This window comes from Anabrus simplex, chromosome 4, assembly GCF_040414725.1.
Source record: "Anabrus simplex isolate iqAnaSimp1 chromosome 4, ASM4041472v1, whole genome shotgun sequence".
Lineage (NCBI taxonomy): Eukaryota > Metazoa > Arthropoda > Insecta > Orthoptera > Tettigoniidae > Anabrus > Anabrus simplex.
In genome coordinates this window covers 142947650-142962321 of record NC_090268.1, presented here as the reverse complement: position 1 = coordinate 142962321, position 14672 = coordinate 142947650, and the positions used below count along the sequence as shown (strand labels likewise).

The window sequence follows — 14672 nt, the reverse complement described above, 5'->3', positions numbered from 1 at the left end:
AAGTACCAGATTCCTGGAATTCGTCATCTTTAAGTTTATTAGCTTTATTGTGACTAAATAACCTTATGTTTTGTGTTGTTGGTTGAGAAGGCTACTCTGGTGTTGTGTTTCTTGAATAAGTTGGTGATTTCGTAAATCTTCGGGTTATTAAAGGTGAATTTGACATATCCTTTTTCTTTTTCTGAATGCTGTTTAAGTTTAATTTGTTGTTGGTATTTGCATTTAGTAATGATGTTATTGATGAATTTCAAACTGAAACCGTTATGTAGAGCTTGCTGACGAATGAAAGATAGTTCCTTCTTTCTGTCTGTTTCTGTTAGCGGAATTTCAAAGGCTCTGTTGACGAAACTATAATAAGGAGATTTCTTTTGTGAGATGGGATGTAAAGAATCGCTTTTGATTGTGGTCATTGTAAAAGTGGGTTTCCTATATATTTTAAATTGAAATGGTTCTTTCCGAATTGTTTGGATATCTAGAAAATTGAGTATGCCATTCTCTTCTTCTTCAGCTGTAAATTTTATGTTTGGGTCCAAATTATTCGAAGTATCTAGAATACTGTGACTGCCGTCAATTTCCTTATTAATTATGGCATAGGTATCATCAACATATCGAAGCCAGAGATCAAGTCCTTTAACATGGCCTACTATCTGAGTGTGTTCCAAATAGTCGAGGTATATGTTAGCTAAAATTCCAGAAGCCGGTGCTCCCATTGGTAGTCCATCTTGCTGATATATTTTATTATTAAAAGAAAAGAAATTGTGGTTCAAAACGAATTCCAAGATAGTTATGAAGTTTTCTATTTCGGGTGTACTGATACGTTTGTGAACTAATAGATTCGTCTTTATAATCTCAATGGTGTTTTTAATAGGGATGTTCGTGTAGGTGTTCTTGATGTCGAAGGAACTTGTTACACGAGATGAAGTTAACTTGAAATCTTTAATAGCCATGCAGAACTCTTTGGAGTTTTTTATCGAAGATTTGGTATAAAATACGTAGTTTTGGGTCAAGAACTTATGAATAAACTGGGATATTTTGTATGTGGGGCTTCTCTGAAAATTAATTATAGGCCTCATAGTTGCATCCTTTTTATGTAATTTAGGCATAGCTCTTGCTTTAGGAAGTCCTGGATTCATATTAATGAGTTTTTGAATTTCTTGGTCGTTAAAAAGGAAGGAGCCTTGTTTCAGTATCCCTTTCAAACTCTTTTGAATTTTTAGGGTGGGGTCTTTCTCAATTATCTTAAATTTGTTGTTAGTGAAAAAAGTTTCCGTTTTATTGATGTATTCGGTTTCATTTAATATTACCACTGTTCCACCTTTATCAGCTTTCATTATAACTATGTCACTTTGTCTAATTTTACGCTGAAGATCCTTCTTGATCTTAGTGTTTGTGGAATTGGTCAGTAATCCAAGCAGGAAACAGTACGAACATCTATCTTAATCTGAAGATGAAACTTGCTAAAGTAAGCACAGATATAATTTTCCTTAAGAAATGTCTAAATAATAATCTAATTCCTAAATTCTTAAAAGGGACACAAAAAAACAACTTACGCTCAGTTTTCCAAATTTCTACGCAAAGAACAGTTAACCGCATATGGCTTAAACGAGAAATTAAATTTATGTATAGGAAGAAATCCTTCCTCAGCCGAGAACTTTACCTAGCGCACTTTTCTGCTTCAATTAACTTAGTTCCGTTAGAATGGGATTCCGTACAAAAATATGGCAGAGATAAAGTTGAAAATCTAATAAACAAGAAACTTACAACACTAAATAAGAAGTTAGAAAACATAAAAAACAATGCCCCAACAAATCTAAATAAGCATCACCCTAAATCTTCTTTTAATTGTGAAACATTTCCACCCCTCCCCCCCCCCCCCCCTTCATGAACATGTCGAACACGACATTTACAAAACAAAAACTACAATTATTAAGCAAAGGGCCTAATACAATTGGCATAGTTTTGATAACAGACAAGTATTAATACAAACTTTAGCAGAAACAGAGACGGCCATACAAACCCTTCCAGTCGACATTCAGAATGACGTACTGTACGAAGCAAAGAAAAAATTCCCTCCGTAATTAAAGGTAAAGACGTGCGGGTGGGGGGTCGTCAGTGTCCAGTTGGAGTGCAGTTATCTTTGAACTATGTGAAGGAGAATCAGAATGAGAGAGAGAGAGTGTGTGTGTGCTTTGTGAACAATGTACACCTGTTAAACTACGTATTCATTTCTTTTAAACCTTAACGGAGTAATCACAAAACTTGCAGCTGTATTGTAATCGCATACGGGATAAAGCGATTCAAGGTAAACATTTCAACACTGTATGTATCCATATGTACCGATTAAACAATTACGTACTCACCAATAATGTGACAGTCACATTTAATCCCCTTCAACATATTCAATCTCCTGTGAATGATAATGGAAATTAACCCTTTGCTCTTGAATATTTTCTTAGCCATAATGTCTCCCAACTTGTAATTATTTCAGTCAGTTTTTGCCATACTGGGAGATGTATTATGAAACACTGATTTACATGCTTACAACAACTTTGTACAGGTTCAAAATGCAAAAATATTGTACACAAAGACATAAGAAAGACACTGATGTTTTTTTCGCTTACATTTTCATTGGCATTTCTGGAGGATGTGAAACTTTTTGGGTGAAGTCGTGGTTGCTTCTCACAGGTTTTGCAGAAGTGAACTGTTGCTCACCTCCCCAACGCAACTTTCCTATTGCTCCAAACCTTGCAGTCCTACTGTGACTTCCTTCCATTAACACCATATAGACCAGTTCTGAGGTGGAGTGTTTATTTGAATATCTTAGTTTATCTGAAGTTTCGCGTATTCGTTAATCTCATTCGTAATGGAGGTTAGTAGCTTGTACGTATAAAAAAAAAAAATAATAAAAAAAATAATAAAAAAAAATTGCCAGTACTGTAATTCTGTAACAGGCCTAATGCCATGGCTTACAAGTCCACTTACTGACCTAAAAGGGAACTTAGGCAGGCCTACATCATCTATAGTCCACGATCTCCAAGTAGTATTAGAATTTTGTACGTGCCAGTGACGTCCGGGTTGCTGCAACACATTATCACCTCCCCCAACAATCCACGCATCGCTATCTTTATTATCACTCAGATCATTTTCATCACTTGCCTCGGAAAGTTCATCACTTTCATGGTCACTATCCGTAAATTCTGTCTAAACTGTCACCAATATTTCATCTTCCGGCAAGCCGGGCGCCGCCACTTTCCCACGATCATTTTACATTGAGCATATACATCACTAAGGAAACAGAGAAATATTGTCTTTGCATTGTAAAAGAAGTTGTCTAAAATTCGTTCTCACAATGCCCAGAAGATAGCAAGACTCATTGAATAATAAATAGAAGTTGTAATGTACTCCACAGAGTGTAATGTACTCCACAGAGTAGTTACGCAATGCAAAACCATGTCAAAAACATATCAGATGTAAGGCTTTTCAGGCGTTTGCTCTATTAACCAGTGTTTCATCTAATATCTAAAAATAATCTAATCTAATCTAAATATCTAATTCCTTCCATAGGAATTTAGAATTTTCCATTCACATGTCGAGCGCTGAGCGGCGGCTGTCGACCTGTTGTCGATATGTGAGCGGAAAGTGTTCAGAAAAAACGTGTTCAAAACACAATAGCTTCTTGCACCAGCTACATTTCTGTAAAGAAAGCTTATCACAATTATTATTGTCCTCCATAAGGAATTTGCGAGTACCATTTCCTTTCCCAGTACAATACCCTGTGCTATTTTAACACAATATCACAGATATGTCGGTCCATTGTTTTGAACATTAGGAAAAAAATTCCTCCTAATGGTTGCAATTTACAAGTTGTTTTTGCTGGAATGATTTATACTTTCAACTTTTCAGGTTCATAGTTATTAAATGAAAGTACTTCATCTATTAAATTATTATCTTTGTGAGGTACCCAGGAGTGAATCCATATTGAAAGTAATCTTGCGATAAATATAAGAAATTTATTTCTCTTCGACCTATTCAGTACAACTCAATATGTTAAAATTAGAGTTAAATCCTCATTAAAATGAGAATTGGTACATGTTTTGCGCTTTCCTATGGGGCATCATCAGCCGTATCATTATCTCAAACCATATCAGGTACCTGGTTAAAATTGATCTAAAATCTACTACAAAATTGAATACATTAAAAAACTTCCAAACCGTATCAGGTACCTGGTTAAAAATGATCTAAAATCTACTACAAACACAGTTTGACAGCCCCTTTCAACTAGTAAACTAACATCTGAACACTCTAACAACAGAAACACACCATCAACATAGAATATTGTTCAACAGAAAAAGATAATCAATGACACATCAGCAGTCCTCATTAAGTTGTTAATTAACTATTCAGCATAGGTTCTCAAGTAGAATTATGACATGAAAGCAACATCTTTCTGATGCTATCAACACAGAATATTGCTCAACGGAAGACGATGGTCTAATGACATTTCAACAGCCTCATTCAGTTGTTCTCTAATAAATCGTTCAACATAGGTGCTCATGTGGAACTACGACATAAATTTAACATCTTTCTGGGCTAGTTACAAACTAAAAAATTAGAACTTATTCTCTACTTTTCAATAAGACTATATCAAGTACACACGCCAAGGTCCAATATTACGAAAAATGGCACAGTGTTGGAATGCATTTCCTTATTATTTTGTATATAATCATTTGTATTGTTCTATACTCACTTTCATAATTTTGTAACAATATTTTTAAACTTCAACACTGACCTTGGCTCAAGGCCATCAATATTGTTCATTTTCACTTGTACCTAAATCAGGTTACTCATCTAATGACGGCTTTTTTAAGTGAAGTTTTTTAATGTATTCTATTTTGTAGTAGATTTTAGATCAATTTTAACCAGGTACCTGATATGGTTTGAGGTAATGATACGGCTGATGATGCCCCATAGGAAAAGGCAAAACATGTACCAGTTCTCGAGGATTTAACTCTGACTTTAACATATTGAGTTGTATTGAATAGGTGGAAGAGAAATAAATTTCTAACATTTATCACAAGATCAAGTGTTCTCCCGAAATGAGTTTCTTTATTAATGGCAGATTGATCTGTACTATACACGTTGTCAGTACCATACTGCTCTGTAAGCAACATTGTCTCTTGTCTCCAGAAATGCAGTATGTGGTTAGTAGTTTCATCTTCTTCTTTTCATTTTCATGTGACGGACTGTGTAATGTTTTGTGATCCTATGTGAAAATGATGAATATTAAGAGGTCAGATGGAAAGCCACTTCTAGGGAAAGAAGACAAAGCAGAAAGATGGCAGGAGCATATCCAACAGTTGTATCAAGGTAGAGATGTAGATAATTTGGTTCTGGAACATGAAGAGGCTGTTGATGCTGATGAAATGGGAGATCCAATTTTGAGGTCAGAGTTCGACAGAGCTGTGAGTGACCTCAATAGGAACAAGGCACCTGGAATTGATGACATTCCCTCTGAATTACTGACTGCCTTAGGAGAAACCAGCATGGCAAGGTTATTTCATTCAGTGTGCAAGATGTATGAGACAGGAGAAGTCCCATCAGATTTTCGGAAGAATGTTGTTATACCTATTCCCAAGAAAGCTGGTGCTGACAGGTGTGACAGTTTAGTATCTCATGCCTGCAAAATTTTAACACGTATTATTTACAGAAGAATGGAAAAACAAGTTGAAGCTGAGTTGGGAGAAGATCAATTTGGCTTCAGAAGAAATGTAGGAACACGTGAAGCAATCCTGACTTTACATCTGATCTTAGAGGATCGAATCAAGAAGGACAAGCCCACGTACATGGCATTCGTAGATCTAGAAAAGGCATTCGATAATGTAGATTGGACCAAGCTATTTATGATTCTGAAGAAGATAGGGATCAGATACCGAGATCGAAGAATTATCTACAATCTGTATAAAAATCAGTCTGCACTGATAAGAATCGAGGGCTTCGGAAAAGAAGCAGCAATCCAGAAAGGAGTGAGGCAAGGCTGCAGTTTGTCCCATCTCCTTTTCAATGTTTACATAGAACAGGCAGTAAAGGAAATAAAAGAGAAATTTGGAAAGGGAATCACAGTCAAAGGAGAGGAAATCAAAACCTTGAGATTTGCCGATGATATTGTTATTTTATCTGAGACTGCAGAAGATCTCAAAGTTGCTGAATGGTATGGATGAAGTCTTGGGTAAGGAGTACAAGATGAAAATAAATAAGTCCAAAACAGAAGTAATGGAGTGCAGTCGAACGAAGGCAGGTGATGTAGGAAATATTAGATTAGGAAATTAAGTCTTAAAGGAAGTAGATGAATATTGTTACTTGGGTAGTAAAATAACCAACGTTGGCAGAAGTAAGGAGGACAAAAAATGCTGACTAGCACAAGCAAGGAAGAGCTTTCTTAAGAAAAGAAATTTGCTCACTTCAAACATTGATATCGGATTTAGAAAAATGTTTTTGAAGACTTTCGTGTGGAGCGTGGCATTGTATGTAAGTGAAACATGGACGATAACTAGCTCAGAAAGAAAGAGAATAGAAGCTTTTGAAATGTGGTGTTACATAAGAATGCTGAAGGTGAGATGGATAGATCGAATCACGAATGAAGAGATACTGAATTGAATTGGTGCGAGGAGATCGATTTGGCTAAATTTGACGAGAAGAAGAGATAGAATGATAGGACACATCTTGAGACACCCAGGACTTGTTCAGTTGGTTCTTGAAGGAAGTGTAGGTGGTAAGAACGGTAGGCGTAGACCAAGGTATGAATATGACAAGCAGATTAGAGCAGATGTAGGATGCAATAGTTACGTAGAAATGAAAAGGTTAGCACATGATAGGGTGGCATGGAGTGCTGCATCAGACCAGTCTATGGACTGATGACTCAAACAACAACAACAACAACAACAACAACAACAACAACAACATGTGAAAATGTTGCTTGAAATTCCATACCCATGTTGCACTTGCTGACGAAGGTAAATCAAGTGATTTGGCTTCTTCACAGGCCCATTTTGTAAGTTCAAATCGTGCTTCCATAAATTTTGTAAACACCAACTCGTACAACTGTTCATATTTATCTGTGACTTCAAATTAGAAGATGACTTGCCAATGGAATCCGCTTTTTCAATATCTTCCTTAAAACCATACAACTGCATCTCTCGCTTTATTTGAGGATATCTGTTTTTCATGGAGTTCCGTAAAGGAGGACATGTTTGCTTTGGCTTCCGCTCCTTTGCACTAAACCACGTGTTTATAAACTTTTTTTTAATTATTATTTTTTTTTTTATTCGAATGACCGTTCTACTCTTATGTTTTTCCGGGCTCTGCGGATCTTCTGATGTTGATTCCTGTTTTGATGAAGGTGAAGTAGATTCTTCTCATGGACATTTGTATTCGTAGGGCACTATCACTGTTTCAGATACTGGTTTATATTAATTAATATTGTGCCGTTCCTGCGTCCAGGTTGAGTTGCATAAGATCCAGGCTAGCTAGTATAATTCCATTTCTCATTATTCATAGTTTATGGGCTATGGGTTCCGCATTAGAGAAAAGATCACTGATTTATGCTAGTGGAAAATATCTAACTTACGCAGTGGACGTCTCCTACTCGTATTCCTAGTTAGTTTCCACCTCCGGGTTACGCAATTACCAAGTGGTTAACACTTACATCTAAGCATCTATTCTAGAAGTCATTAAAAGAATGGCTAAGTTTTACCATGCATCATTTATTATAAATCAAGAAAGGTCAGATGCAAAAGGTTGTCAGGAATTCCTCTTTGAAATGGTAAGTAATAAGCATTGATATATATCTTGAAATTCATCTTGAAATGTTAAGTTGGAAACACTGAATTGAAATAAGATCTCAAATTGGGATAGTTAAAAATGAAAACATTACATTAAGATATTAATTGAAAAATACTAGATTGAAAATATCTGATTGAAAATAAAATAAATTAAGTTGGAAAAGAGACATTAGATGCATCTAATTAAATGAATGAAAATTACATTGAATCACAATATATACACTGTTGTAGATAGAGAGTCTTTAAATGTCGGATGCAGCTTCCATACTTTGTAATGAGTAAATTAAAATTAGAATTACATCTTTCATCATATAAATTCTTGTAAAATTATTCCGAAAATCCTACTTGCTTTCATCTAATATTCGTTAATTCCTTGCAATAAGGTAACTTTGCTTGACTCAAACTATTTGTGTCCAAAAACACAACCAGATTGTCATGAGAAAATATCTTCAGAAATATTTAAAACAGTTAATATGTATCACACTTTTCAAACATGTTCTCAGATTTCTTGGCATTTCTTCTTGCAGAGACAAAGATAACCCCCTTTAAGTCAGCATATTCTTTAAAACATTACGATCAAACATCATATCTAGAAATCACGCAAATTGTTCTCTTATTTGAGAGCATTAATTAATTCAAGTGCACATCTATGCCATAACTTTGTACTATCAAGTGTATCCGACCATCACTCAATCAAATGATACCGTAATTGGGTGGTGTACCTTGTGAGAAGACTCTACTTACTACTAACAACTCTTAGTTGTGAAGCTAAGTCACCAGTGATATCGGATAATGCATTGGAAATAAACCTCAAAGCTTCCCTAATATGTGAGAAAATTCTTACGATCAGAAGAAATACATGGATGTAGGTTAATTTCATATCATCTTCCTTATCAAGAATCATTTGATGATCTACAGTTAAAATATCAACATACGGACGTCACTGAGATCGTATCCTACACTTCCTATGGCTTATTCAAGGATCACCGGTCGATTGAAGACAAATTATATTCATTCACAATCTCAAAAATACGTAACTTGGAATACTATCTTCATTAAAATAAACTATGACCTTACTCACGAAGAACAATAATCATCACCAACATTAATCATCATAGCCTCATATCATTACTCACATTTAAAACCATCACTTCACATTATTTATCATACATAACACTTCACATCCTAGTAAGTGCATTGATTCATTCCAACTCGACGTATGTCTGATTGTCATCATTGACCATGTACCTGACTACTCTGTCATAGTCTCAGTCTTTTAATAATTCCGTAAAATATTACCATATCCTACATACGATCTCATTTCCTCTATTATTTGATGCCATAAGTTCTCACATAAGCCTAGTATTTATTGCAACGTCGTATAAAATTCACCAAGAGATGAAAATTTAACCTCCTTTCATATTACATTGACAGCATTACGAACGGATGCCTTATTATCACTGGTTGACTGTCCTATACATGGATTTGACATTTAGGTCCGATGAATACCTATTAACCTTTAACCTAACTATGGTATTCGTCTTCCCGTATATAATCATTTCACTGACATTTATTAGAGTAGCACTTTGAAAAATAAAGAAATTTTCATCTATATCATTGACTTAAAGAAACTTATCTTTGCTCTGATTCCCCCGTTGTCATCTCATGTCTGAGGGGTTGGACATGCGGACACAGCTCGCGGCATTTCCCTCATCTGTTTGGGAACATCCGGGACTGTCTCGGCTGGTTATCGGTCCTTATGGGCTGGAAACGTCATCCCATGCCGCCATCATCTAGGTAGCCTCGCCTTCATTTTCTTAGTGCATGCTGCTGGTCTCTCGAGCAATCGGAACAAAACAAGACGTCAATTTGGTTAATGTCGTCATCTTATGGATATGCTTTACTACAATCTGAATATGACAAAGGAATATTGCTCTCAGAGAATTGATCTTGGAGGTATTTTAAAATTTGGAATATGTAAAAATGAATATTCCAATTAAATTGTGGAAATATATGTGTATATATATTCTTCTTCTCTCTCTCCTTGTCGATATTACAGCTCTATAGCCTCTTGGAATTGATGGTATCAGCTAATACGTCGTCTTGGGTGGATATCGTAATGTAACAATGTGGATGTCTTTATATTTTAAAGTACAATTTAATTTCGCGGCGTGAAATATTCTTGAGCGCTAATACTTCGTAAAACAGTTGTGAACAAAAGTTTCTCTAATTTCTGGCTAGTATTCCAACAAAATGATGTTTTCCTTCCTCTTAAGTATGACCGAGACTTTCTCCTTCTATGCGAATCGAATGTTAAGTTTCTAATAATAACTCTTAACAATCTTCACACGTCTTTCTTTACCACCGCCTTCTATGCTCCTTTCTCGCCAAGTGCTGGATGAAAACATTACTCCTTTGGCTTATAGTAGTACTCTGATGCTTTATTATCGACGTTCTGATGACTTAAACTCCATTTTTGTTCCAATTGGATCTCGTTGGGAACAGTGAAATGGCACAATATGTATGGTCTGTGTATACATTACATCTTTTTGCTATTTGTTTTACGTCACACCGACACAGATAGGTCTTATGGCGACGGTGGGATAGGAAAAGGCTAGGAGTGCAAAGGAATTGGCCGTGGCCTTGATTAAAGTACAGCCCCAGCATTCGCCTGGTGTGGAAATGGGAAACCATGGAAAACCACCTTCAGGGTTGCCGACAGTGGCGTTCGAACCCACTGTCTCCGGATGCAAGCTTACAGCTGTGTGCCCCTAACTGCACGGCCAACTTGCATGGTGTATATTACTTCTGTATCAAACTCTAATATATGTACTAAATACAGAAACATTCTTATTTTCTTTGGTTAAAACAGAGAGCTGGAAGTTATCTTTAAAAAGTCATTATATAACGCATTCACTAAGTTAAGAGGGTTTATTTTTATTGGTAGAAACTTGCTTCAGAACAACCCGTACACAACTCTCATCACTGTACTCACAGCACACACACACACACACACACACACACACACTCTCTCTCTCTCTCTCTCTCTCTCTCTCTCTCTCTCTCTCTCTCTCTCTCTCTCTCATTTTCTCTCTCTCTCATATGCACAATGGGATGTAATAGTTTTGAGCGGTTCCTGAACCATATCACTTCCGCCACTATTATTGAGACGCATCTCCTGAAAGATTCATCAGCATTTGATAATGAATCCTCATGTGTTGAACTAATTGCAACTTTATGAACCAAATTAAATTCAGACACTCAAATGTACATGATTCTATTTTTCTGCTCTGTGCTGTAAACCAGTCTCGTTGAAGATTTTATTTTCAATATGTTTCAGTAAACTTCAGGTTACACTTTGATACTATGGGTGCTTCAGCCAGTTTAAGGTGACTATGGCACTTAAATTCTTTTACTTTGATGTTCCTGCTGCGTTCAGTTATCCATGTAGTGACTGTACTGCAAAGGAAGCAAGCTCCTTGAAATCCTTGGTTATGTTTATCCTTGGCTTAGCTGAGTAGCTCAGGCAGTAGAGCTCTGGCCTTTTGAACGCAACTTGGCAGTTTTGAACCTGGTACTTGGAGGTGCTCAGATATGTCAGCCTTGTACAGGCACATAAAATAACTTGTGTAGGACAAAATTGCAGCACCTTGGCATCTCCAAAATCCATTAAAATGTAGTTATGAGACATGAAACCAATAACATTGTTGTTATTTATTATTTAATGTAAATTAGGCTATTGTCTTGATGCTTTATATTGTGTGATCACATATTTTCCTTATATTACTGACAGACGGTGATTATCTTCTTACAATGAACCTACTTCAAAAAATAAATGGTACCTTATATATTTATTCCAGACAGCATCTGCAGAACTTACAGTATACTTGTGAGTTAGAAGCTCTCGGTTTCATATATTCTGTTGAGGAATTTGAGGCCTGCAACAAACTCAGTCTAGTTAACTCAGTTTTAGCCAGAGAAGCTTTCAACCCTGGTGCTTTATTGTTTGTGTGCCGTCTGTGTCTGGCATATGAAATCCAAGACATTCAAGTGTGGGAGCCTCTTCTTCGTCACATGATGAGATTGAGCATGGTAAGTACTTACCAATAACTTGTTTGATCAACAGGGTGATGGGAATACACACAAATGACTAACACATTACTTCTTAACATACTAATAACTTGTTTATCAACAGGGTAATGGGAATACACACAAATGACTAACACATTTGTTGTCCATTGAAAATGTCTGGGATGTGATGAAATGACAGGTGCTATATTAATGTACTACTATTGGCTGCAAATATTGAAATTTGGACATAGGTAAATGATGAGGGATGACTATTCCTCAGTTTGATTTTTTAATGTTGATATGAGAATTAAGTTGTACAAGCCAAGGATGAATACATAATTTCTTCTTCTTCTTCTTCTTCTTCTTCTCCTCCTCCTCCTCCTCCTTGCGTTCCGGCCTTCTAAGGACAACATTACAATAATTTCAATAGTTTCAGATGCAGGTCTTTTGATTTGACTTCCGTAGGCGACCTGCGCGTCGTGATGAGGATGAAATGATAATGAAGATGACACATACACCCAGACCCCGTGCCAGCGAAACTAACCAATTATGGTTAAAATTCCCGACCCTGCCGGGAATCGAACCCGGGACCCCTGTGCCAAAGGGCTAGCACGCTAACCATTTAGCCATGGAGCTGGACATCAATTAAATAATATTACATCAGTCTTTGGACTAGTTTCAGCCACTTAGTGGCCATCTTCAGCCAAATAATAACTAAACAGATTATGTGATAACTAAAACATATGTATTCTAGACAATGTTGGAGGAATAATTATAACATTAAAATACATTCTTCTTAAGCCGTCGTCTCCAAACGGACGTAGACGATCCACACGGCCAGCTCCGATCTTGACGCAGCCATGCCATGTGGATTTATTGGAATATCTCTCAGGATCTTTAATGCAGTGGTTTCCCGTTGCCTTCTGCATCCTAATGCCATTGACCAAACTGGTTCCTCCGCCTTTGGGAACAATTTCTTACCCATTTCTTACCCCTTACCCATACCCGCCCATCCACTCTCAAAGAGACTGTTGGTAATGGTATAATTGATCTTCTTACACCGGGAGATAATCGGTCCCTGCATTCGTTAGCCGCCTGCATATAAAATATTATTTTTATATGCAGTCGTTGCCCCCTCTCTACCGCGGGGAGGTGAATGTCAGGATTTCACCGTCATTGAAACAAGGACCAAATGGTTATGATCTTCTTGTCGTAATATAATGTCTTTTTAAGTTGACTTAGGACCTCGGGCAAAGAAGTAAATCCTTATTCATGAAGACGCGATGGGATAAACGTCCAAGTGCTGAGTGGACAGCTCCAATTCTCCTATCCACATCTTGTGAGCAGTTAGCATTTGTTGAGAGGATACTTCCTAGATATAAGAAGTGGTTGACCTGCTCCAGTGGAGTATCCACATTGGAGATATTGAAAGCTGGGAGGTTCGATCCAGGTGCAGGCTGTGCGAGTACTTCAGTTTTCTGAACATTAATGGAGAGACCAAACCAATCGCAAGCACTCTTGAAACAACTAACGGACTGTTGTAGCTCATCAGGTGTCAGAGCAAGTGCAGCAGCGTCATCTGCATATTGCAGTTCCATAACAAGAGGAAATCGTAGTAAGATTTTAGGAGCGAAGTCTAGCCAGATTGAACAGTCCCCCATCAAAGCAATGTCTGACCTTTACACCTTGGTTGTCTGTAGATGTTCCATATAGCATGGCAGCTAAATAATGAGTGAAGAATGTTGAAGCAAGCACACGTGACTGTTTCAATCCATGAGTGGGTGGAAATGAATCGGAGATAATATTTTGATGAATGATTTGCCCAAACATGTTATCATAAAGAGCCTTGACCAGATCTACAAAATGATTCAGTACTGTCCACATAGCTGGTCTCGGGACTGAGTTGAAAGTCTTTTTCAGGTCAGAGAACACTAGGTATAAAGGAGTCTGTTGCTCTCTGCATTTTTTCTGGATTTGCCTTGCACAGAAGGTCATATCTGTTGTGCCTCTGGACATTTAAAACCACACTGCGACTCGGGTAGGATCCTCTCGGAAATAATCTGCAGGCGATTGAGCAAAATTTTAGCAAGAATTTTACTTGCTATAGATAGCAATGATATACCTTGCTACAATCACCTTTTTTGAAAAGAGTAACGATGGTGGCATTTTTAAGGTCACCAAGTATTTTGCATGTTTCCCATATTAAGAGGATAAGCGTATGAAATCTGTCTGGTCTTTAGAGGTAAGCCTCCGCTTTGAATCAATTCCAAATGAATGTTATCTGGGCCAGGAGCCTTGCCAGGTTTCAGTTTGCTGAAAGCAGCATTGAATTCCTTGAATGTCGATGGGAAAGCGATCCATGGTTGTTGGGGATGTAGAGACACATAATCAAGAAAATCTTCAGCTATATTTTAACACTGGTTGAGAAGAGTGAAGAAATGTTATTTCCAACGCTCTAGGATTTCTTGACTATCAGTAATAGTGGTAGCATTATCAGCAGCTTTCAGTGGTCCCAGAGGAGGAGCGAGTTAGGCCATATAACTCTTTTACTCCTGCATAGAAGTTACACAGGTCTTGGGCATCAGACATACTTCGCAGTTCCTGAGCTTTCTGCTGCCACCAGTTGTTCTTTATCTCTGTTATTTGCCCGTAACATTTACGCTTGAGTTCGAGAAAGTTCACTTTCTTTGCGTCTGAAGATGGATCTTGAAGAAGGGATAGATGTGCTTCTCATTTAGCATTGATGACATAAAAATTTTGTTA

At 37.1% G+C, this 14672-nt stretch overlaps 1 protein-coding gene across 1 annotated transcript in view; it reads left to right on the top strand.

Moving 5' to 3' along the window:
- The window catches only part of rod (rough deal), a 404971-nt gene that overhangs the window by 333715 nt on the left and 56584 nt on the right, over nt 1-14672 (top strand). Inside the window, exon 24 of the mRNA XM_067146037.2 lies at nt 11699-11930. Within this exon, the coding sequence (XP_067002138.2) occupies nt 11699-11930 (232 nt within the window). The remainder of the gene's footprint in view (nt 1-11698; nt 11931-14672) is intronic.